The 25,479-nt window shown below is 37.2% G+C and overlaps 1 protein-coding gene across 2 annotated transcripts in view; it reads left to right on the plus strand.

Moving 5' to 3' along the window:
* PLS1 (plastin 1) overlaps positions 1-25,479 on the plus strand; it is a 44,303-nt gene that overhangs the window by 10,836 nt on the left and 7,988 nt on the right. The window contains exons 1-10 of one of the 2 annotated variants that reach the window (XM_062639002.1): positions 10,236-10,301; positions 10,773-10,881; positions 13,810-13,973; positions 14,427-14,556; positions 16,091-16,223; positions 17,142-17,223; positions 18,369-18,534; positions 18,629-18,771; positions 20,182-20,277; positions 21,891-22,086. In XM_062639002.1, coding sequence (XP_062494986.1) covers positions 10,812-10,881; positions 13,810-13,973; positions 14,427-14,556; positions 16,091-16,223; positions 17,142-17,223; positions 18,369-18,534; positions 18,629-18,771; positions 20,182-20,277; positions 21,891-22,086 — 1,180 coding nt within the window. In that variant the 5' untranslated portion in view covers positions 10,236-10,301; positions 10,773-10,811. Of the gene's footprint in view, positions 1-10,235; positions 10,302-10,772; positions 10,882-13,809; positions 13,974-14,426; positions 14,557-16,090; positions 16,224-17,141; positions 17,224-18,368; positions 18,535-18,628; positions 18,772-20,181; positions 20,278-21,890; positions 22,087-25,479 lie in introns of those variants that run through there. The other variant, XM_062639001.1, reaches the window with a different exon arrangement.

Here is a 25,479-nt window from a genome sequence, read left to right on the forward strand (position 1 = left end):
GCTCTGTCCACAAAGTTCTTATTGATGTGGATATTTCAAATAAGAATTTCAGTATTTGTTTCCCAGTTAAGATATATATCAGAGAATATTTATATGGGACTTTCCTATAAAAATAATGCAATTTTTGTCACTGTAGTTGCATGCTAACGAAAGCTGTGTGTGCATAAACCTAAACAGAGGAAGAAAGAGATTAAGTATCGTTCTTTGTTGTGTCCTTTAACTCGCTCGCTTTTGCTGTTGAAAACTTGGTATGTAATGTCAGCCTAGGTACTAAAGAATGACTTGAGAACGGGGTGCCTGAATGAACTTGATTAGTGTAGCCTTTCCATTTATATTTTAGCATGGTTTGCTTTGATGAGATGTCACAGAGAAACCAAGTTTGGACTTTGGAAAAAAAAAAAAAGTCTCTTCTTCAGACCAGTGACTGGTAATCAGATGGGTTTTACTGTTTTCCAGCTTCTCATCAAATTTTCTATATGTTAATGATTGACTCCATCTGCCATGCATTTGCATGGTAAAACTGCTGTGATGCTCGGACCTTAGGCATTCATCTTGCCACAATTTCTGGGGTTTTCATTCTGTGTTGTGGTGGCTGGTATGTTAGTTCAGCCTGTACTTTTGTCTTGCTTTTGGTGGCAGTATCTGAGGCTCCAGCTTCCAGTACTAACTGGGAGGCATGATCCTTGCATTCCAGAGACAGTGTCTTTGCCTCATCAGTGGGTGGATGAATTCAGAAATAGTACATAAGCAAAGATATTCATATGGGTAAAGATGGGGGCATGGTCATTGAGGCAAGAGATGGGGACAAGGTCATTGAGGCAAGAAGGAAGACCGGAAAAGGTGCTTCGTGTGAGCTTGCAGAAGTTCTCCAGGAAGAAGGGTCTAGCACATTAGTGTTCTGGGAAGCCAAGTGATTAGTCAGCAGAAGACATAGGTTTCAGTATAATAAACTGATTTTTTGGATAATATCAAGTAATCAGTCCAGAGGGCAAATGATATGGTTAGTGAGAAAGGATGAGAAAAGGTCATAGAAAATGAAACAGTGCATTAAGTTGATTGAAGTTGTTGAAAGACAGATACAGTTTCTGTTCAAGGCTTAGACCAGTGTAAGGTTATGGTGTTTACACTTGTGAAGAAGTTTCTACCACCAAGTCACCTTAATCTCTCCTGAGCCCCATTATAACTGTTAATAGCTTGTTAATTAATTTGAATGTAGCTTTGCAATCATGGATTACTTGAATATAGGCATTGTCATGTGTAAAATGGAAAAGCAAGATTTTTGCTTCCAGAACAGTGCTTTTAGATGTTTAATGACGTTCAAAACTCCAACTTGAGATTCTTGGATAAAAAGCTGAGATAATGGGGCTTGCTTCCCTTCTGTTACCATTATTATTTTGAGTTACAGAGGACAGTCTTAGTTGTGTTCTTAAGCTGTCTAAGGAAAGCATGTTCTTGCTTAATGCAAATAATATTTTTCTTTGCAAAAATATGACTTTAATTGTGAATAGAATTAGACCTGATCATAACTATGCTATATACTTGAAGCACAGAAGTGAAAAAATGTGTGTTGTGTAAGCCACACAGCTCTTGGCAATGGGCTTTCATGAGTTTTGTACCAGGACTTGTGAATTTCCTTTGTAAGCACTAGTTTTAACTGTGTCAGTAAAAGATAAAAAATATTCAAGACTCTGGACAGGATAGTGGAAGCTAAAGCAATGCCAAAATGGTTCATATTGGGAAGGTAAGTACCACACCCACTAAGATCACATGTATTACAGTCCTGGTAATTTCTACGAATGTACATCCTCTGATGGGCTAGAGGAGACACTCTAGGGTTTGCTCAACAAAGGGGAGGTTTTCTGCACTATTTCGTTTCTCCCAAGGGAATTCCCTAGTTCCACTTCTCCTGCCACTGTTTTTACCTATTCTTTCCTGTCCTTGTGTGCCTTGTGTGCCATGCCTTGTGTGACATGCAGGTTTTATTTCTGGATGCAAGAGTTTCTTACTGTAAAATCAAAATGTTAGCAAGTATCTCTGTGACTTCCTGTGTGTGAACTGTGGAACTGAGACCTTGAGGAACTTTTCTGTTTACACTGACATTTGTATTTCTGTTTACACTGGCATTTGTATTTCTGTAGCAGCACTAAACAAGAACTGCTTTTATCTCTCTTGGGAGGAGTATCATTGCAGTTGCATTGTACTTGAGTTATATGTTTTCCAAGTTTTTCATTATTTATAGTATGATTATTAGAAATGCTGAAAATCTGCAAAATCAGCTGGCTTCAGTTGAAATTGCTGGAATACAGCTGAAAAATCTGTCTTTAATAACTGTGGTACTTTTGCTGTGATAATGTCTGATAAAGTGCATTTTGAGCCTCTGAAAGATGTTCTCTATCTGAATGCACAAATAACTCTTTTTCTTTAGACCAACTGTAAGGCTTGATTAGAGTGTATCAGAGCTGAATTGCTAAAACTCAGGAACACATTCCTAGATTCTTGTGTTCTTTCTGTCTCCAAGCTGTTTGCCTGCAAGTACTAGGTTCAAAAGCCTTTAAAGGGCATAATAGGGCCATCCTTTTCTGCTGCAGATTGTAGCAACTTTATTCTTGTTTATTCTATTTTATTTCCACGAGAACATAAGCTGCTTCTACTCTCAAGGACCTTTGAAAACACTTCTAAGTGGACACAGTCTCTTATGAGTGGATACTTAGTGTATTTGTTAAACATTAAGTCCTTCTGCCTTTTGTGTTCTTTTTCCTGATTAAATATTTATGTTGTTAAGGAATGATACACATACGTAAATTATTTGAAATCGATCATGAAAGATGTTGAGCTAGCATAAAATGTTATTAAGATTTATGGTTTGAGTGTATTCAAATTCCTACTATGCTTTCATTTTCCTTCTGAGTCTGCACTTCTCTTGACATAGCTTGGGTATCGTGTGTGCTGTTACTGGACCTTCACCAAGGCAAAGGTTGTGGATAATAAAACTGAGAACAAGTGCCACTTTAGTAGATTCACTGTATCCAACCTTTATGCTGGATCAGAGTTCTTTGAATTTAACTTTGTTAGAGATTCTGTTGGGAAACTTTATTTTTGTGTCCCTTAATTTGTTGCTTATTGTGCAGCCCAAAGCATTGGTGTAGCTAAACTGTGAACAGGTGAAGTTTGCAGAATGTTTCAGGAAAGATACTTCTATTAACTCTGCATGCAATAGCATTTTTTCAAAGTTACGTTCCTAGAAGTGGTCATTCTGGCATAGGTAAGGTTTCCATTGATGTTCTTTATTCAGAGTGCTGAATGCAGCAGTACAAAGCACAGGCAGTCTGAGATCCTTCTGAATGATGCATGTGAAGGAAACTACATGAAACTGATACTACTGATGAATTTACATGGCTATTCTGTGTACTCAGCAGCCGAAGGCATTTTGTTAGAATGAAAAGGTATCTTTCTAAAGTAAACATGTATCTGCTCTTCATCCTGTTGTAAGCCTCATGAAATTATTCCATACTTACACCATAGTAAGTGAAGTCAGATCAGGCCTATGACCAGCCTAACAGTTAGGTTCTCAGTTTAATGTTTTACTGTTTATTCTCAAGTCACCCATGTTTATCTTAAAGGCATAGTGGAAAATGTTGATTTTATTATTCACCAGAGTTACTGTACTGTGTTAATAAATTCCTACGGAGTAAATAATTAACTTCAATTTAAATCTTCTAGTCCTCCTTACGTAAGGTATGTATTTCATGGGCACGTAATTTATCACTCTGGCTGGTTTGATAGACTTTCTCTAGCGAAGATCAGTGCATACAGTTTTGGAAGAAGTTTTGTTTTTTTTTTTTAAGGGTAATTTTTTTCCTCTTAAATTGTACCTTGTTCACTGCATAATGCTGTACATAGAAGACTGAGGAAAATTGCGTGACTTAGCAGTTTATATGATGAAGCATAACATTTTGTAATTGTTATCGTCTAACTTCTAGTAATTTTGGTGGTTAGAAATATATCCATCCATATTTATAAGCCCAGGCTGAGAAAGATACTCCCTGACTCTTCCAAGTAGTGAAGCTTTAGACTGTGACTGTGTGATGTTTAAAGAACTTTAATAACTGTACCTGACATAACTATATCCTGTCACTTGTTTTAAAAATTAGCAGTGTGCTTCAGCAGTTGTAGTATCTTTTTTATATACACAGATATATGTATTTATATAGCGAATTACTTTGACTTTTCAGTGCTCTCCTGTTTTAAAGGTTCACAAGCATCCCCTTTGCTGCATTAGGAGTGAATCTGGTTTTGTATCTTTTTTCTTTGTAAGAGCCAGTGCTCATCATTCTGCAGGTGTATTAGGTTCTTTCTGTATTTAGAGGACTGTCTAAATACCTGGAATGCTGTGTTTGGTTTTGGTCCTCACTATACTAAAAAAATGTTGGCAGGCTGGAAAGGGTCCAGAGAAGGGCCACGAACATAATTCAAGACTGGAAAGCATGCCACATGAGGAAAGACAGTGAAAACTGGGTTTGTTCGGCCTTGGGAGTAGAAGGCTCAGGTGGGACCTTATCACCATGTTCCAGTATTTAAAGGTAGTTATGAAGGCGATGGGGGCTGCCTTTTAACAAGGAGTCACATGGAAAAGAGGGAGTAATGGGTACAAGTTATTCCTGGGGACATTCCAGTTGGAGATGAGGGTAATTTGTCCTCGTGAGAACAATCAGGCATTGGAATAATCTCCCCAGGAAAATGGTGGATTCCCCACTGTATTCCATAATTGAGGCTTCTTTTACTTTAGATAACATAAAGTCTATTTCTCTCCTGTTAACGTCTCCTGCAGTTTTTTCACTGACACGGGAAAGATGAGATATCTTTCTGTATCTTATACCAGTGTAAACTATATAAAAAAAATTATGGAGTCATTGAACCCTACTGATTATTCATTTGCTCGTAAAGATTAAGCTGTATCTCACAGCAAGATAACCTCCACTGCTGTGTTATTACAGACCACCAGTGAAATACCTAAAATAACTTGTCCTTTCACGTTATTAAAGGATTGATTTAGTTGGCCCCTAATTATTTTTATATTTGGGGGTCAGGAATAATTTTGGCATAAGTAAAAATATACCACAGTATCAGGGAGAAGGGGACAGGATGCACCAACCCAAACAGCAAACGGAACAAACAAAAAGTGGTGCAGTTATGTCATCTGGAGAAGACATCAGAAGCCTCTGTATGTGTATTCATGTAAAATTAACATTCTGTGTCTCAATGGCAATTAGTTCCATTGCTCAAATTTTTATTATATGCAGGTCTTTTCACTAATGTTTAATTAGCATTTCATCAGTTAAAATACAGCAGCATTTTCTCTTCTTTCTTTACTGACTGAATGCAACATCTGATGCATATCCTTGTTTTAAAGTTCCTCTTAATGTCTTCTACCTAATAATGCCTTCTTGTCACATTGAGACAGGATAGAACTTCTAGTTCAACCTGGCAAGAGCTTAAAAGAGACTACCAGTGCATGAAGGCTAACCTGTTCCCACATTGGCTTAAAGAGTCCAGACAAACTAACACAAGAATGAGACAGGTTAAATTTATGGTTATTTGGTTTTGGGATTTTTTAATTTTTTTTTTCATTAATATCTATAGCCATCTGATTCAAAGGCGAATAAGAGAAGTAGAATTTCCATGTTTTGTGCATGTAGATAGTATATGCTAATAACCAGCTGGTTATTGACATAAAAGCACAACCTGCATTTGCAAATTGTGCTAGTTAGTCTGTCAATAAAACCAACAGATCTAAGGATGATGCAGCAGTCAAGTGGTGTTTGCAGCAGGGACAGAGGAGGTGTGTCTCTAATGCCAGACAAAAAGAACAGTGACAAAAGAAAATAAGCTCTTGATTCAGCATTTGTAATGTCCATTGTTGTTGTGGAAGCAGCTGCATGTGGAAACAAGGCAAATAGAATTTGGAATGAAGAGCTGGAAAAGGAATTACCATTTGCCTGCAGGGATGGAGAAAACTATTAGGCCTGATGCCAGTTAACTGCTCTTTTTTCTGACAGCTTTGGTAACAGGTCAAAAAAGCAGCAGGAACTTCATGGTTGCTCAGCCACAGATAATTCTCTGCATGCAAAGAAGTATGATGATGGTATCAAAAATAGTTTGTAGTTTGTATCTGTATTGATATTGTATTATATTATTGGATATGGATATCCATATTGTATTGTTCGATATGGAACATTTCAAGGATACTCCAGTGAATTGTCTTCAGATAGAAACAGCCTTCCACGTATAGAAGGCAGGCTAGGAATAGATCAATGTTGTTAGTTCATGTTAAGCATATTGGCAAGGACTGAAAAGAGGATCATGAACACTTTCTCATCATAAACCCAGTGTTTATACCTACCTTGTCCTGGGGCAGTAGGAGATGGTTTGATGTAATCATAGACTATAGAAAATCCAAGTGTCGTACAAACACCACCAGAGTAGAGAGAAATGTGTTCTCTGTAAATGAATACATCTTTCAGCAGGTAGTCTTAGTCATATAACAGACATGTACCTTTGCAGACTTAATGTTAAATCTTGTCAGAGTTGCCTGTGAACTGAGCCATCTTGGGCAGTGATAAACGTGTGTAAGGTATTTATTAGCTTAGATAGAAGGTCCCTGTTGGTATATTGAAATAGTCTAAAATGTCTGACTAGTTTAGATATTGTCTCTGCCCAAACTAGATCTCTCCTGAATGCCAGAACCATGATTGCAGCACTTCTGCCATTTAATTGACCAGCTAATTTACCCTGTAATTATATAATAGGGTATTTAAGACTGTCTCTTTAGAGCTTTTTTTAATCTGCTTCATTCAAGAACAGGTGTTTCTACTGTGTTATTGAAATAATCAATGTCTTTGGAAATCGAAGACTGCTATTTTCTGAAAAAGAATATGATGGATTATCTGAATTATGAATCATAAAAAGGAAGGAGTGAAACTAATTATATTGAAAGTTTCTAGAAAATGTTTTTGATAAAATCTGACTCATACGAATTGTAAATAGTTGAAAACATTAACAGTATGACAAGTGGTGTTGCCTTTTGCACCTGCATGTCTAAGTATTTCATGCTTTGACATACTGTGCTGTTTCTGTATTTCAGAGGATTGTATTTTGGGGTTTTATTGCAGCTTCAGAGTCCTTTAAATTTCCTTAGTAATTAAGATTTAAATGTTTATTTGCTTACCCCAATTTTTTCACAGTTCCTTATTTCTTTAATTGCCACATCTGGCTTCCTGCAAAGGTACTTGCACTTCCAGAAACATCTGTATAAAGTGATTTCTTTATATATATATTTTTAATTTTTCTATGAGTATGAAGACTGATACATGCTGCTAGTAAGCTTAGCAAAATGGATGAGTAGGATTTTAATACTTAAATGAGATCTAGTGACATGAAGGAAAAAGACTTAACTCACCACCTACACTCAAGGCCATATCCTGTGTCCAGGAACAGTCCCAGTGAACACACAGTAAATACCCTAATGAAGAAGACAAGACTTCATTAACCCATGGTTGTTTAAGAACTCTTTTTATGTATCATCATGGAAGACAAATAAATCACTATGGAAACTTTATATACCATCATGGAAGAAAAGTGAACTGCCTGAAAAGAAGCAGCAACATTTGCTGAGATGAGAAGTAGATACATAGAGCCTATTACTTATTCTGTCTCTGTTACACAGCAGTGTAAGTGTAGGTAAATAAATGCATATGCTGCAGATAGGGCCCAAATAAATACTTTTACTTTTGTACTTTGAGACAGTAGTCACACACTCTTGAGACAAAAATTTTCCTGTATTTCCTAGAATGGTCTGGCAGTACAGTTGCTATATTAGGAGGTTTCACCACATCTCATGTTATTTATTTTCCTTAAAACCCTGACCCTCAGTTGAAGTTTGTTAAATGAGAAGCTTAACTTTAAAGTAATTTTCTTTTTGAAGGAAATGCCTAACTCTGGTTTCAGATACGCACAAAGGTCAAAACAAACCCCAAAGATTAACCTCTCCACCCCAAAGATTAACCTCTCCACCCCAAAAAGAAAAAAAAAAGAGAAAAAATAGGTATAAAAAATGTGTTTTAAAACCAACTCACTGTATTTTATAGTATGTTGAACAAGTAGTTGCTTTCATTTCAAAATAGTATTTTGAAAAATGTTGGGAGTTAATCATTGCTAGCTCATGAATGCTGCTTGTGTCATTCTGCATAAAGGTTTAGCTACATGTAGGATACCTTGTTCAGCTTTTTTTTTTCCTTTCCTTTTTTTTTAGCTCCACAGACTTTTCCACCATTTCCTGCAGAGTGCTTTTTTCATTACAAACAGATCAAGAATTCTTAGTGAATATTTCACTATGTTTACCCGGGTAATTATAGACCGGTCAGCCTTACCTCCAACCCTGGAAAGGTGATGGAACAACTTATTCTTGACACCATCTCTAGACATATCAAGGATGAGGGGGTCATTAAGAGCAGTCAGCATGGCTTTACCAAGGGGAAGTCATGTTTGACCAACCTTACAGCCTTCTATGTGCAAGTAACCAGGTGGATGGATGATGTTAGAGTGGTAGATGTGGTTTTTCTTGATTTCAGTAAGGCATTTGATACTGCCTCCCACAGCATCCTCATAGATAAGCTAAGGAAGTGTGGGCTTGATGATCAGGTAGTGAGGTGGATCAAGAACTGGTTGGAAGGAAGAAGGCAGAGAGTTGTGGTCAATGGGGCAGAATCTAGCTGGAGGTCTGTGACTAGTGGAGTCCCTTAGGGGTCGGTGCTGGGACCAGTGCTGTTTAATATTTTCATCAAGGACCTGGATGAGGGAACTTGAATGTACCCTCAGCAAGTTCACTGATGGTACTAAACTGGGAGGAGTGGCTGACACACCAGAGGGCTGTGTTGCCATTCAGCGAGACCTGGACAGGCTGGAGAGTTGGGCGGAGAGGAACTTGATGAAATTCAACAGGGGCAATTGTAGAGTCTTGCATCTGGGGAAGAACAACCCCATGTACCAGTACAGGTTGGGGGCTGACCTGCTGGACAGTAGTGAAGGGGAAAGGGACCTGGGGGTCCTGGTGGATAGGAGGATGACCATGAGCCAACACTGTGCCCTTGTGGCCAAGAAGGCCAATGGCATCCTGGGGTGTATTAGAAGGGGGGTGGTTAGTAGGTCAAGAGAGGTTCTCCTCCCCCTCTACTCTGCCTTGGTGAGGCCGCATCTGGAATATTGTGTCCAGTTCTGGGCCCCTCAGTTCAAGAAGGACAGGGAATTGCTTGAAGAGTCCAGCGCAGAGCTACAAAGATGATTAAGGGAATGGAACATCTCTCTTATGAGGAGAGGCTGAGGGAGCTGGGACTCTTTAGCTTGGAGAAGAGGAGACTGAGGGGTGACCTCATCAATGTTTACAAATATGTAAAGGGTGAGTGTCAGGATGATGGAGCTAGGTTTTTTTCGGTGATGTCCAGTGGTAGGACATGGGGCAGTGGGTGTAAACTGGAGCATAGGAGGTTCCATGTGAACATCAGGAAAAATTTCTTTACTGTGAGAGTGACAGAGCACTGGAACAAGTTGCCCAGGGGGGTTGTGGAGTCTCTTACGTTGGAGATATTCAGGGCCCGCCTGGACAAGTTCCTGTGTGATGTACTCTAGGTTACCCTGCTCTTGCAGGAGGGTTGGACTAGATGATCTTTTGAGGTCCCTTCCAACCCTTAGGATTCTGTGATATAAGGTGGTTATTTTGCAACTTTTGGCTTATAAAGTTAAGCCAAGACAAAACTTGTATTTCATGGTAGGCACCGCACCACCTGTAGCAGACTGTGCTCTCCACAGCCAAGCGCTGCTCAGAACTTACTATGTGCAGACATGTGGTGCCGTATGCTGACTATATATGTGCCAATGGTATGTGCACAGTGGGAGATGTCAGATACAAGCTTGTATATTGAGGCATTTGTGTGCGACTTGTTTACAAAATTGCACTTACTAACAAGGGTCCTGCTCTAGTAAAGCTTCGATAGGAGGAAATGGGCAAGGGTCCATTATGGGGGTTTTATCACCCTTGCAAAGGTGCCTTCAGTTCTGTTTTGCCTTTTTATGGAGTTGAGAAAGTAGATTCACAATGAGACTCCAGTATTTGTGCTAAGTAAAAGCTTTTGTTTGGTTCTTTGACAGTGTTATGAAATGAGCTTGTAAGAAGAGCAGAGTAAAGGTCAGGAGGTGATAGCTTCTGCAGCAGAAAGTCTCATCAGTGCTCATGCACTGACTATAAGCAGGTACTTGAAAGTGTCCCACTGAGGTTTACTACTGTGCAAATGCTGAAGTGCTCAGTGCTTTGCATGCCTAGATCCTAGCACTAACCATTCATGGCAATGATACTGCATTGCACTTGGAAATCAATTTTTCTTAAAATTACCTTTCATTTCAACAAACAATTTTTATGTTGGAAAACCACTTAAGCAGTGGAGGTTGATTGCTGGTCAGTGCTTATACTATGTAAATGAAAACATCAAGTGTATGAAAACAGGTGCTGCTATTGTGAATTCTCAGTCACTATAGTGAAACAATTTGCTAGGTGTTTGATGTAATCTGAAGTGTTGTTTGTAATGTTTTAAGTATGCCAGGACTGGAAATGTCATGCAGGTCTGGTACCTTGTATTGAAAAGGTCATTATTTACATTGTCATTACGTACATTAATATGTGCTTGGAATTAAAGCTTTATATATTTCCTGTTTATTATAATTAGGTATAAGCAATTGAAGACAATTCTTCTTGCTGTCCAGAGATGGAAAACAACATAACTACTATCTCTCGTGAAGAGCTTGAAGAACTAAGAGAAGCATTCAGTAAAATAGGTATGCTTTATGTAAAAAAATGAGGATGCAGTTAACATTGCAAAACCATGTAGGGTTTGTGGAAGAAAACTTTATGGATCACTTCGTTTTGATAGGGATGTGTTTTTCTTCTGTGTTGCCAGCAATAGCTAAGAAAACAAGAATGTTTACATAAACACCCTAATTTTCACTGAAACTATGTGTGTTTATTAATATATTTCAATATAAAGTTCATGTCTGCTTTATTTCTTATTTGCTGCAGTTCTGAAGGGATGATGTGTAACTGCAGCTCAGCAAATATAATTAACATATTTATAATAATTCATAATGGGAAAACAGGGTTGCTTTAGGCAAGAAGACTTAAATATTAGGATCCAGTTTGTTAAAGAGACTATTGGGAAGCTGTAGGTTAGAGACCTCTAAGACTGTATGTAGCATAGAAAAGGTGAAGAGGAGATTACTCAGTATCTGTCAATACAGGTATCATGTGATGCCCAGTAGAGACTCAGAAAGCTTAACATGGAAAGAAGCAACTTTTCTTCGTGACAAATAATAAAACCATGAAGCTATTGCATTGGGATGTTGTTCAGACCAAGAGTAGATATGTTAACAGAATAAGATGCAATCACAGAAAACAATTCATGAGTTGCTGTTAAACAATCTTTTTGACAGTCTGTAGCTCAAGAAGTTTATAGCCTGTAGGAGCTGGAAAGACAGACCATGTTAAAGAGCACTGTATGCATGTATTAATCTACTGTGAGGTGTTAGGATTAGTAGTGGTCACTGGTATTGTTGGACAGCTTTTCTATTTGGTTTTCACCATCTGCATTTCATCTTTTTCTCCCTTTCATTTCTGTGTTTTCAAGTTTCTGCTCTCAGAATTGTCTTTACTGCTCCTACTCACTGACAAACGTTTTCCTATTGTATTATGATTTTTGTAAAACAGAAAAATTTAGCATCATTAGTGTTTTTCTTTTTTAATTGTTACACTTCCAGTGTCTTTATGGATAGATTGCTTGCAGCTATGTAGGTAAACTGAGAGAAAAGGCATCTGTTTAACTTTCTGCTTGTCATCATGGAAACTTAGCTTCCGTGAAAGATGAACCAAGAGAAATAAAATAGCTGGTAACTTGAGTGAGCTCGTGAGCATGTCCTCTGCTTTTTAGATTATCCCTGTTATTATGTGTATTGTGACATGTCTGCAAGTCATACAGCAGGTTAATGCATTTGCGGACATGAAGCTTTTCTGTGTAGTGTTTCATGAGTTGTTGGTAATATTGAAAACGGAAAGAGGAATATTTTTCTTTTTAACAGGTGTTGTTAGCCTTTTTGTCAGCAGTGAAATGTGGCTGCCTTATGAAGCTGTGCAGAAACTACTTAATATAGTATAGATTACAGGGAAATGACCGTATAGCAGTCAGTTATGACTAGAGATGAAAGCATGTTTCTCTGCTTGCCCTTCTATAATGTGATGCATACTCACCCACTCTGATAGTGTTGGCTGAGTTTTGATACTAGAGGCAACATGGGGAGATTTTTTTAACTAGTAAACCAAAGAAAGCAAAAATTGGAGCACCTTGACAAGTCAGAAAAGTAGCCACGTAGTCTTGCTTCTGTTTCTGACTCCTTGTGTTACTTGTGGATTTCTTTTAAATTAATTATCTTAGATGCATCATTTGTAGAACTGGGAAAATAATATTTGTATTTTTCAAGAGCTTTAGTATGATCATGAAAGAGACTCAAAGTTTTTGTCAAACTTGGAAAATATTAGCATTAAATATATAAAATTATGGCATTATATCCAGAGCTATTTATGCCAGTTATGATTTCTTGTATTTTATTAAGCTTCACCTGTACGGTGCTTGTCTACTTTGAAAAGTACTCTCCTTTGCATAGATATTGCACTACAGGTACAGGTAAGGCTTTTTTAATGGACATGCTCAAATTCTGCTTGCACAGATATGTGTGTACATATATACGGAAATATGCATAAATATAAAAAATAGGAACAGATAATGAATCAAGCACATATTATCTGTTACATTGGATAAAAACATAGGTTTTTAAAATGATGCTTTAGTATACTAAGACAAGAATTCGAGACAGCTTTCTACATACAGATTGGCCCATAGGGGAAGTATGAAGGGTATTTTCATGATTTCTTCTGTGCTGCTGTCTTAATAATTGTAACACAAATTACACTGAACCTTTTAAAATTTATTTTTTTTCATGTGATACAGCCATTCATTTTTTTCCCTATACCATACCCCTTGTTGAAAAAGGCATTCCTGACTTGGTCTTGGGAGCCAAGTGTAAGTGAAGGTGGTGATACAAATTGCTCCCAACATACCTAGTTAATAAATTAAGGAAGGTCACCTTTAATAAATAGGTACAGATCATCCCCAATTTATTCTTCACAAGTAAGCCTAGCCACATCAAAAGTTCTGAAGAACAGAAAGTGTCTATCAGACAGTAGGATAAGAAACAAAATGCAGAGTCTGGCAGAGTTCTTGTATAAGTAGTTTTTCTTGTAAATGTGCTCTTCTAATAACAAGTTTCATCAGATTTGAGCTTACTGATTACAAACAGTGTAATATCAAAAGTAAGACTATAATAACTTATCTCCATTTTACTTGAAGGTTTATAGAGAGTTTTGGTGGGAGTCTTAAAAAGAAAAAAGGTTAAATTTTGCTCTTTAAAAATTTGCCATCTTGTTATAGCTTTGGTTTGGGATTATAAAGTAGTTCCTGAGAAAACACACAACAAGATGGCACAACTTCTAGCCAGTTGTGCCTCTAATCCACAACTGTTCCTTCATGCTTACTTACTTGTGTCAGAAGAAAAAATACTTGTCTCCTAGAACTCTATTTCTTGTGCTTTTATTCTTGCCAGTTGCTATATTTGCTTCTTTTCATAAGTATAAAAATAACTAGTGCTTTCATTTTACAGATATTGACAACAGTGGGTATGTCAGTGATTATGAGCTTCAAGACCTGTTTAAAGAAGCAAGTGTGCCCTTGCCTGGTTACAAAGTCCGTGAGATTGTAGAAAAAATCATTGCAGTAACAGATACCAACAAGGACGGGAGAATTGACTTTGAAGAATTTGTTTCTGTGAGACATTCCCTTTAGAGTTTCTCTGCTGATATCTGTTGATAACTAGGCTAGAAAACTGAAATAAGTGGTACAACTAAGTAATATTTTGATACAAATAACTAATATTTTGAGAATGGGGAAGAAATATGCTTTAGTCATTGAAAATTTGTGTATCTTTAGTTGTTTTCATTAGTTTACCAAAATATCTGGAAAAAATGTGTAGATTGTTGAATGTAGCACTTGAGGTACTCACTGAGAAATAATATTGGATATCCAGTATACAAGTTTCATGAATGGATTTAAACTGGTTTTACCCATACAGTAAACTTTTTTCCAGAAGTGAATGTAAATGCAAAAGAAAGGCAGTCAGGTTAAGTACTGACTCTAGAGTACTTATAGGAGTTATCATTTGGTTATTTGAAGGCATGACCAATCATAAAATGCTCTCTAATTTATTTTTTTTTATTCCAGATAATTCAGGAATTGAAAAGTAAAGACATTAGCAAATCTTTCCGAAAATCAATAAACAAAAAGCAAGGTATTACCGCAATTGGAGGAACATCAGCAATATCTAGTGAAGGGACACAACACTCTTATTCAGGTAAGAAATAATTAAACATAAGCAACTTTTGCATGGAGGAAGACTTTACATTTGCACTATAGCTGAAGAAAATAAAACAAACCTGGAAAATGTTGCTGTTGAAAGCAAATTAACACAGAGAAGGTATGTGGAGATGGACAAATGTGGGTGGTAGCTTATTAAGACATTGGCTGTTCAATTGTTGCTAGTTTCATTCTGGACTCAGAAGTGAATTAGGCATCTTTTGGAAAAATGAAAAATAAAAGCAAGCACTGACAGCATGTGGCTGAGGGCAGGAGGCCCTTTGGCATACTTCTAGTAAAGCTAGTCAAGTCTTTGGCCAAATCCCACATATCCTTTCTGTATGGGAAGGGGCCTCCTCAAGTCTCTGTACCCTTATAGAGTTGTTCACTCCCAGATGATTTTTTCATAGCCTAACTCATACTTGAGAAGTTGCTTTTAATACTTATCTCTGTTTCTTTCTCCTTCCTACTGCTGCATGTCATTTAAATTGGTAATCGTGCTTAATTGCATTGCAGCTCCCAGTCACGATGTTAACACCCTCCAAGATCATATTGCAGTAAGCAATATTGCAGCTTATTTGATTGACTTGAGTCTGGGATTTGCTGTGTTTCCGGAAGTGGTTTAAGATTCTTTAAATGAGGAAGATTCACTTCAGTTACCTAAAGGTGGTGATACCTTCTGTCTCGGTATTGTTGTTATAGCACCACCTGCACTTGGTGTATGCCCAAAGCAGGGGATCTGTTCCGTATCAAAGGATGTCTCTAGGGGGACACCATCAGAGCTAATTGTTTAGTCTCTTTCATTTTTAGTGGAGAGAAACTGACCCCACTAGAGGTGCAATTCATCTGACCTGGTCTCATCAGCATCTAGACTAGCATGCACTAGAATTTTGCATTTCTTCCCACTAACAATGAAAGAAGTGCAAAGAGTCAGGTGTAGGTACCTGTCCTGTATGTTTCATGTGGTAACTGAGGTGAATACCACCTGCACTGTCTGGGAGTTTGAGTATGGGTATTGCTTGTTGTCCCAATAAGCATTCTTAGTTACATACTAATAAATTCTGCACTAAATATGAAAGAATTTCAAGCTGAGGTACTAAACTTTCAGTTTCTCACAGCTAAATACAGCACAGTAACCCCAATAAAAATACTGCCAGTCTCTTAAGTCCCCGTAGAAGGCAGAACAAAATGCTGGATAGATGTGCACTTAGATCTCAAAGTTCCCTCTCTTTGCTGTAATTGCTGAGAAACTGAATTCAAAGTCAGTCATGATGATACCTTCCCCATTACATCACTATGATTTTATGTTGTCCTTCTGAAAATCACCACTGGTTTAGAGAGAAAGATTAGGAGAGATCTATCTGTGTGTGCTGATTTTTTGCGTTCTTTCCCACTGGTCTGATTCTTTCAATAACTGGCCCCTCTGAAACTAAGAGGATTTGTTGCAGCGGTGCCTCTGACCAAGTCTGATATTTAATAGTATGTGTTAGTGGAAATGACAATAAATCTTTTAATGCTGCTTCTCTTTTCAGAGGAAGAAAAGGTTGCTTTTGTTAATTGGATAAATAAAGCTCTACAAGATGACCCAGACTGTAAGCACCTCCTACCTATGAACCCATCAGATGCCAGTCTTTTTAAATCCCTTGCAGATGGCATCCTCCTTTGGTGAGTCCAGGGCTGTGAGAAAGGACAGAAATTTATCTCAACGGTTAAATGCTGGTCACAGTTGTCTGAATTGGGAAACTTCTGACAGGCTTTAATATCAAGACTTGAGTCTTAAATGATAGTCTTAAGTTTTTCAACCAATATTGATATGGGGAAATTCTATTTGTGAATAGAAATATTATTTTTAGCAAGTTTTTATGTGACCCTGTGCATGCATTATAGGAGTGGGTTTCTACTTCATACCCGTAATTATGCAGGCTCTTTATAAAGGAGATAATTACATAGTTCATATATTCATTAGCTGAAGTAATTAGAAGACTTTGTATTTCAAATATTTTATGCAGTTATTAAATGTAGTTACTAAATCATAGGATGGGAGGAACAGAAATCGAAGTTAAATTTATGACAAAACAGAGGGCATAGAGTAGGTCCCTTAAGTTTAGTCTCCTGCAACTTTCTAGTTACTTGAAGTAAACTAATAGTGCTTATTCATACACTGTGGTAACACGGGATTAGCATATTACTTGTAAATGCAGGATATTATAGAAATGCAAGATACTATCAAAATGTAATCCAGCGATATATTGATTATATCACAGATTTTCACTAGAGATTATTTAACTGACTTTACTTTTTTAATCTTCTCGAGAACCTATTTTGATGGCACAGGCATATCCTCTTGCTTAAGTATCAAACCCTCAATTGCTCAAGTTTCTTGTAATTACATATTATCTGAGGGTTTATGGATGGATGTGCGATTGTTTAGTAGGAAAAGGAGATTTAGAGGATGAGGTTTTGGTATTTTTTCCTCTTGTCAGAAATACTTCCAGCTAATTTAAAGTGTTAGGAGCTTATAATCAAATAATATATTTTCTGAGAAATTGAAGTTTGAATAAACTCTTTACTTTTGTTCCTTAGCAAAATGATCAACTTTTCACAACCAGATACAATTGATGAAAGGGCTGTTAACAAGAAGAAACTCACTCCTTTCACTATTTCTGTAAGTACTGCATAGATAGAAACTTGCTACGAATTAAAAATTAGAATATTGACAGTTTTAGTGGAGGAAAAAAAAAGTCCTATGTGTTAAATTTCATGCTTTGATATATTTTATTTTCTAATAACCTGATGTTAAGAAACCTCCTGTTTCTTAGGTGATATACATGAGAACTTGTTTTTTTTCATGCTTCCCTATTCACTATTCTTGTTCTGCTTTACTAAGTATCTGAAGAAGGTAATTCTAGACTTTTGAGTGTATCCTCAGGTCATATTTTAGGGACCTACATCCATAAGTTACCAGCCTAATGAGGGGAAAAAAGAAAACAAACCCAAAAAGACCAACAAAAAATTCCTTATTAAAAACTTCAGTTAATTGGCAGACATTTCATTTCAGGCTGTGACATTTAAAATATGGCAAGTAAAAACACACCGTGTTGTAAAACCTCTGAGTGAGTTTTGTAAGCTCTGCTTATTAAAAGAAAACATGTCAGCAAAGATGATATTACTTGTGTTCATGTTGTCACCGTAGATAAACTATTACACAAGAAAATAATATTTATAAAAGCTGACAGGCTTTTTTTCTTGGAATATTTTATCTGTGGCAATCATTAGCTTTGCTTTCAATGTCAGGATGTTGAATTGCCATGATTTTCTTGCACTGTTCAATAACAGTTTAACAGTTGCTTGAATAAATGTGTCAGCCTGTGTAAGATCAAGATGCGATGACAGTGATGTCAGCCTTGTGCACAGGGCAGAATTCCGTATGGGCACATTTTTCCACAGGATCAAGCCCCTGATATTTTGAGCAATGTTGAGTAATTTGTATTTGTAATACTTCTGCATTGCAAAAAAATATTTTATTTAGAGTATTCCTCAGCAATCCAAGCTGCAGAAGTTGGTCCACATTTTTTTTGTGGGTCTGTATTAAACACTGTCAATAATGTTTTCCATTAAATTTTTATTAGATACATGGTGGTTCATAAAAAATCTCCAGAGTGCAGTTTTCCACTGGGAACTGTAAAGCATTATTTCTTACAGCTTCTGAATCTTACAAAATGTAATATGAATAAATTTATGAAGAATTACAACCTCATATGTTTTTTGTTTTGTTGTGGTTTTTTTTTAAAATAATTATATTGCAAATAGGAAAACCTAAACCTGGCTCTGAACTCAGCATCTGCTATTGGCTGTACGGTTGTCAATATTGGATCACAAGATTTGCAAGAAGGAAAACCACATTTGGTATTAGGACTCTTGTGGCAGATAATTAAAGTTGGTCTTTTTGCTGATATTGAGATCTCTAGAAACGAAGGTAAGAGGGATGCTGGGTATAGCAATGTTGGCAATTTGAATTAACTGACACCACAATAGCAGTGATTTTGGCTTTCTTTAAAACTTGCTTTTAGCTCTTATCGCCTTGTTAAATGAAGGGGAAGAACTAGATCAGTTAATGAAGCTTTCCCCGGAAGAGCTCTTGCTACGCTGGGTGAACTACCATCTGGCCAATGCAGGGTGGCAGAAAATAAATAACTTCAGCCAAGACATCAAGGTATGTAGTTATCCACTCTGAAAATATGTGATGTTAATTAAGCATACTATGCATGGAAAAAAATTAGTCAGAAGTATTTAGAAAAGTAGTAGTAATCCTGCATTTTTCAACACTGAAAGAGCATTATTCTGATTACTTTTATTCTATTCAGTTGCTCATACACATATTTACCACATCACAGTGAAAGGAAACATTTCTGAGGAGCTTATATTCAGGGAAGTTCTAATGCTCTAAGATTTATTTAGGAGAATTTGCACTATCTTATTACCTTTTTCCTGTCCATCCTTCCCTGCTCTTGGGTCTGCAGAAACCCATCTTTCCTCTTTTTTGTTGTTTTAAAGAATTGGTGTGTAGCATTTAAATCCCATCCAAATGCATATTTGCTAATTGTGATTGCCCTTTGCACCTAGCATTCTGCAGAAGAGTAGGAAACCTCTTGAGGAATGAGCTTTTACAGAGGTCTGTCTGGAGTAACTACTGATTCTTGATCCAAGGAGAGAGTATCTCCCCTGAATCACTGTGCTTTGTTGGTTATGCCAGTTTAGTGACACAAGGGGGCTGAAAGGCATGCTGGTTTCTTGGGACAGGGGGCACATCTGCATAATTCTTCTCTCTTCTTTAGCCATTCTGCATAAGGTGTGCAGAGCAACATAGTTAGTCCACTTGAAGAGAGAAAACTCCAACTTTTTAAAACTAAAAGCGAAGGAGGAAGATTGCCTGAAGTGATAAGAGCTCTTCATTGAAGAAAACCATATCATTAATTACTTGTTTCAACTCTTCAAATGCCATCAAGAAGGCTGTTATTAAAGAAAAACTAACTAGGGTTTTGTATGAAAACTGTCACTATGGTGAAAATATTACATGCTATTTAAGGGAAGCATTAAATACTGCTGAAACTATCAGAGTTTTATTTTCCTAGTTTCTTAGATGGGGTTGCTAATAGAAGCGTACTGAAAACTGCATCAAATAAATTGCTTTTGTCACTATAGATTCATCCTGAATTACCTCATCAATTAAGAAAGAGAAATTTTTATAAAACAGTCTATTAAAAAATGATAGTGAGGGAATAAAATACCAACACTGAAAATAAGATCCATATTGGAGGGATTTTTTTTGTGGGTAACCTATACAAATTTACCTTAAATATCTTCATTATAGCCATCTAGTTCATATCTGGCAAAATAAACTTAACTAAAATTGCACTGAATAATTAGTCACCTGGATAAATAAGTTCCATGTGAAATAGTGTAGTAAAATGGCTGTATGACCTCATCCATATTCATTGGAATTAGGGTGCCATATTTTTTACTTGTATAGCTGTTGAACTGGACTATAAAAGCAGGAAATGATTACTGAAGTCTACATGCGTGCTCTTTTTAATTTTTATATATATGTTATTGCTCATTTTAGGATTCAAGAGCATACTACCATCTGTTAGATCAGATTGCACCCAAAGGAGGTGACCTTGATGAATTGCCCATTAAAATTGACTTTTCAGGATTTCATGTAAGTATCCAGAAACATAAAAATAAAATGCAATTATGTATGTATCCAACAACCTGGTTACAAGGCTGTCCCAGAATTCTCTTTTGTTTTGTAAAGCATACAAAACCAGTCAGATTCCTCAATGTCACAAAAGCTCAAAAGGGTGACTACTAGAGTAAAGTTCTGGAGCACTGCTGAAACAGGATAATGAATCCTACAGTCTAAAATTTGGAGCGATGTGTTACTTAGAGTACTGTCTAACTCTTTTATTTTCAGTTGAGTCTTTCAGTACCAATCTTACAACATCCTGCACAGTTCTGCTCTTCTGGAATTCAGATGAAAAGAGTAGACTTCACAAACCTTGTGATCCTTCCTCAAACCAAATAGCATTCAGAAGTAACATGGGAGGCCTTCCAATAGCCCGCAGGGAATTGTGGCATCCTTCAACCTTTAAGTTGTAGAGGTGTAGATGGTCTAAAAGCAGCTTAGGTAGATATGAAACCACTTTCTCTAAACTGCTACATAATGCTCCTTTGAAGGATTATTCTGACAATGCATTTGATGTAAAATTGAACTCTCTGCCTCTGACATAGATATCTGTATATAAATCAGATTCTTAAGTAGAATCTCATTATTTATTACAGTAATGAAAACCAACATGCAAAATTTTGTTTGCTTACAAGCTTCAGTTCTCTCAAACTCATTCATGAGGAGAGCTCTGTTTTGTTTCTTTGCTTTTGTGTCTTGGGTGGGTTTGGGTTGGGTTTTTGTGGTGGGTTTTTTTGTTTGTTGGGTTGTGTTTTTTTTTTTTTTTTTGAATGAGAAAGGACAGTAGTTACGTTTTTTCCATGTAATTTTCTACAGCTCATATGATCATGTTCTGTAATGGGTTATAAATCAATTATCAATAACATGTACCAGCTTGTTTTAGAGGAAGTTCCTGGTTGGGTGTACCAATACTGAAGTACTGACTGTTACTCAATTCTAATAGTAATTCAATTGCTAACTTACTTACCCATAAATAGTAACTCTTAGTGTTACGGAGATTAGAGGCAAAAAGTACACACTAGACTGTTCTGGGGCAAAAGGTATAGCTAAACTGTTATGGACACTGATTTATTCTATATAGATTAATAATAAAGACAAAATAACACATAAGTCACCAATTTACGATAATTTAGAAGCATAAGTATTAAAAGGAAAGCAGGTGGATTATCGCCAAGCATTCAAACTCTTACTGAGGGTTAGGGGCATGATCTGTAGTTACTGTGCTGCTACAGTATCAGTTTCAAGCAGTCATGATGAACCTTCAACGTATGTAGGAGAATATGGAGTGTGAGAATCAACTTGAATGGAAATGTAAATATCATTAATGCACTTCTAACTGCTGCTGCTGTTGCTGTGATTCCTGAGGAAAGTTGCAGAGGCAGCAATAGAAGCAAAGGACAGAAAGGAAGTGGAAGGAAGATGGGACATGGGGAGTTGTTATGGGCTGAGTGAGCTAGCTCAGGCATTGGGGGAATGACTGAGGAACTGACATGGGTCATTTAAAGATTTGCCAAGCTGAGGATTCAGGTGAAGAATGGAAACATGCTAGTATTCATTACAAATTAATTTTTATTTTTTTCTTTTAGGATAAAAATGACTTGAGGAGGGCTGAATACATGCTCCAACAGGCAGATAAATTGGGCTGCAGACAGTTTGTAACTCCAGCTGATGTGGTTGCAGGCAACCCTAAACTCAATTTGGCTTTTGTTGCAAATCTCTTTAACACATATCCAGCCCTACACAAGCCTGACAATTCATCTTACGATCTCAATTTATTAGAAGGTACTCAATTTACTAAGCATATGGGAGACAAGAATATGAGTGATTTCTATTTAAGTATTCCTTCTAGGTTGTGATATAGGACCCCTGTGCAACGGTCCCTGTGTTAAGACCAGCATATAGAGCTTTCTCACTAGTTGTCAGTATAAGCCTCAGTAGAATTTCCCATTACTGTGACTGTAGTTGCATTAACCTAACCAAAGGCTATTCCTGAATAACCTTCTATTATACATTTGCAGGAGCAAAAACTGTCTTCTTAGTTTCTTTGCGGTTTCCCGCTTCTGTCCATACAGTTCATATTTTAGCTGATGCACAAATTGTAGCTTTCCCTAATTTGCAGTGTTAAGCAACTGTAATAATCTTTTCAAGTACTTTTCACATACTGTTTTTGTGTGTGTATGTGTATCAGTTTGTTGCCTTTTAACATGGGCAACATTAAAAAGGGCTTCTGTATCAGCAACCGATATTGATCTATTGTGTCAGCAACCTACGTAAATCATAGCACATGAGTAAATTTGGACATTAACTGTACAGTTCAGATGCTAGAAATAAAGGCACAATTGGTAGCAATCTTTGGCTGCTACCCTTTCTGTGGACCAGGCAATCTAGGATAATGAAATGGCCCCTGCCAGTGTATTTCACAATTGTTCACTGATCTCAAAGGGATGGTGAGAATCAGGGGTGCCACACTCGGGAGAATCATCAGCAATGTTCACATATTCCTCTGCACTGCCTACTCCTGCCTTCCTCTTACTGTTCCTATCAGATTTCCTTTCCATCTAGGTGAGTCCATCTTCCTTTGCTCCTTATTTTTTCATGATTTGTCTGCTCTGCTGCATCCCTATGTCACAAATCCTGCATCCCTCAGACCACTCCTGTTTCAGGCTTCTGGCCCATCTAGTTTCAGCTGGGTGTCAGCTGTGGTAGAAGTATCAGAGGTAGTTTTCCCTTTTTAGCTGTGATATCCCTAGTCACTGCAGTCCCTGCTGTCTAGGACAAATGATTGCTCTTCCTCTGCTGCAGTCTTGTCAGAAATGTATGCTCTTGGAAGTGTATACAGAAGCTGTGTGGCAGTGGAATATGTTCCGTTCAGCTTACCTGTTCTGAACATAAAGTTGCAGGTATGATTCAAAATACTGAAAGCTTGGTCAAATTTAGAAGCATTCTCATTGGCATGGCAAAACCAGCTGAACTATTTTCTGAACTTTTCCTAAAAAAACGTTAGATGAGATCAAAGCCTCAGTTAAAACAGTTTGTACAAAGTTATAATCACCTGAATACTGGATTACAATTTTGTAATGCAAATACCAGCCAAATTTAACTTAGTGTTTATAGGATGTATTTTAGAGATGGATCATGCCAATATTATCTGTTAAAAGGCAAGTAGATGACTCTCCTTTGCCCCCCCCCCCCCAAAAGAGCTCCTGTGGTGTCATGTAGATCTGAACCATCAGCCAAAAGACAATGTTTTATATTTGATTTTCAATTAATTTGTTTATTTTTTTCCATAAAATCCTGTGGTTTTATTGATATTTTCTGAAGGTATAAAATATGGTGATATAAAATATGAGATTCATTCCTTTATAGTTTCATCATCGATTGTCTGTTGAATTTTGACTCATAATTTATAATGCTTTCCTATTTTGCTTCATGAAATGCAGATTTGACCCCTCCTAATGTAGGTACTGTATTTAGTACTTTTCTGTACTCCATAAAAGTGTTTATTCTGAAATGTTTATTTTTCTTCCTCCTCCCCCTGCCCACACCCCCACCCCCCCCCTTTATTCATCTCTGTCCCTTTCTGGTTGATTTTTTGCATTGTTCTTGTATTTTTCTATTACTTTAATATGCCGTCATAACTATAGGACAAGTAAAAAGAATACCACAGGTCTAATATGATGCATACAAAATTGGGGCAAGACTTGCAGTAAGTCAAATGCCATATAGTTATTTCTGTGGGTTTAGCCAGTAGCTGTTACAAACCTAGATATAAAGCTCTGGACGTGTGTGAGTAGAGCTTTCTGAAAGTCTTCATTTTCCTGCATAAATTCCATCTTTTCAGTGACTGCTCCACCCAGAGAGCATGATGGGGCTGTTCTTTTTGGTTTTAGACAGTGAACACTGTGCATAAATTGGCATCTGCTCTAATGATACTTAAGGAGTCTGGTGATGTGTACTTGTATACAGAGAGCATACCCCTCGGGTATACTGACAGCAAAATGAATGTTTGTTGGGATGGAGCGGGAAGTCCTGACCTTCAGGGAATGCACAAATGTTGCTGTTGCTCTGAGGAGCCTCACATTTGGGGGAAACAGCAGAGAAAGCTGAGCCCTTGGGGGGAGGAAGAGGAGGGACTTCCAATTCTACATTTCCAATGTAGATGTCCTCTGCTGCTGGACTTCAAGGCTGTTAACACAAGAGGGTTAACTACTCCCATTTAGGTCAGCTGAACTTCCAGTGCAAATTGCATCTTGAGCTCTGTTTTCTCAGTTGTAGGTATTTGGAGCCCTTTGGATTCTTGACCCCATCCCTATGGCTTCTCCTCACTCAGTTCCATAGTATAATGGTCTCAAAGAAAGAGATAGTGATAAATACAAAGGATACTACCAAATTTGCTCCTCTCTCTTTTATGTAGCTCTGCCCCCTTTCTGCAGTTTTCCAATGATTTTGGCTATCTGCTGCACCACTCAGCAGAAGATATGCTCCTGATAGGATCACAAGGTATATTTTGAATAAAAGAATAGAGAGAAAAAATTGGTCAGTTTTCAGCCATCTGGAAAACTTAAGAACACTTATATGTTGCATGATAAAGGGATTTATTTAGAGTGGCATATTAAATATAGTATGCTGGGTTTAGTTCTTGGACTTCTGCTGTCAAAAAGGGTGCTGCCCAACTTGCATGCTTTTGCTCCTGCTTTGGATTCTTTCAACAGTGTTATGCATGCATTTTAAAATTGTCAGTCAGAGTGCAATTGCTGAGTATCTGGTTTTGTAGCTACTCTTCGTTTAACAAAAGCTCATTAAATAATCTTGTTACTGTCTTGCAATTAACAAGTGTTCCTAAAACACTTTGCAGTCAGTATTTTAGGTGTTGCAAATCAACTCGAAGCTGAGCAAGCCTAAAAACTTGGGGAGAAAAAAAGAGAAAAAAGAAAAAGGGACTTTGTTCAAAATACAATAACCTCTTAAGTTACTCTAGACTTAAAGTATATATCATGCTTGTATTTTGATTGTATCGATTTTATGGAAAACCTGGTATTTTTAATAGCTTTGTCATAAAATGTGATTCTTTTAAATTTTGTTGTGGGAAGAAATACGTGAAACAAAGCTGACTGCTTGAAGACCTTGCAGAACAGTTGGTTTGGTTGGTTGTTTTTTTTTTTTGCATTAGCATGT

The sequence above is a fragment of the Pezoporus occidentalis genome, unplaced genomic scaffold (assembly GCF_034315485.1).
Source record: "Pezoporus occidentalis ecotype Australia unplaced genomic scaffold, CSIRO_AGI_Poc_V1 ctg59, whole genome shotgun sequence".
Taxonomy (NCBI): domain Eukaryota; kingdom Metazoa; phylum Chordata; class Aves; order Psittaciformes; family Psittacidae; genus Pezoporus; species Pezoporus occidentalis.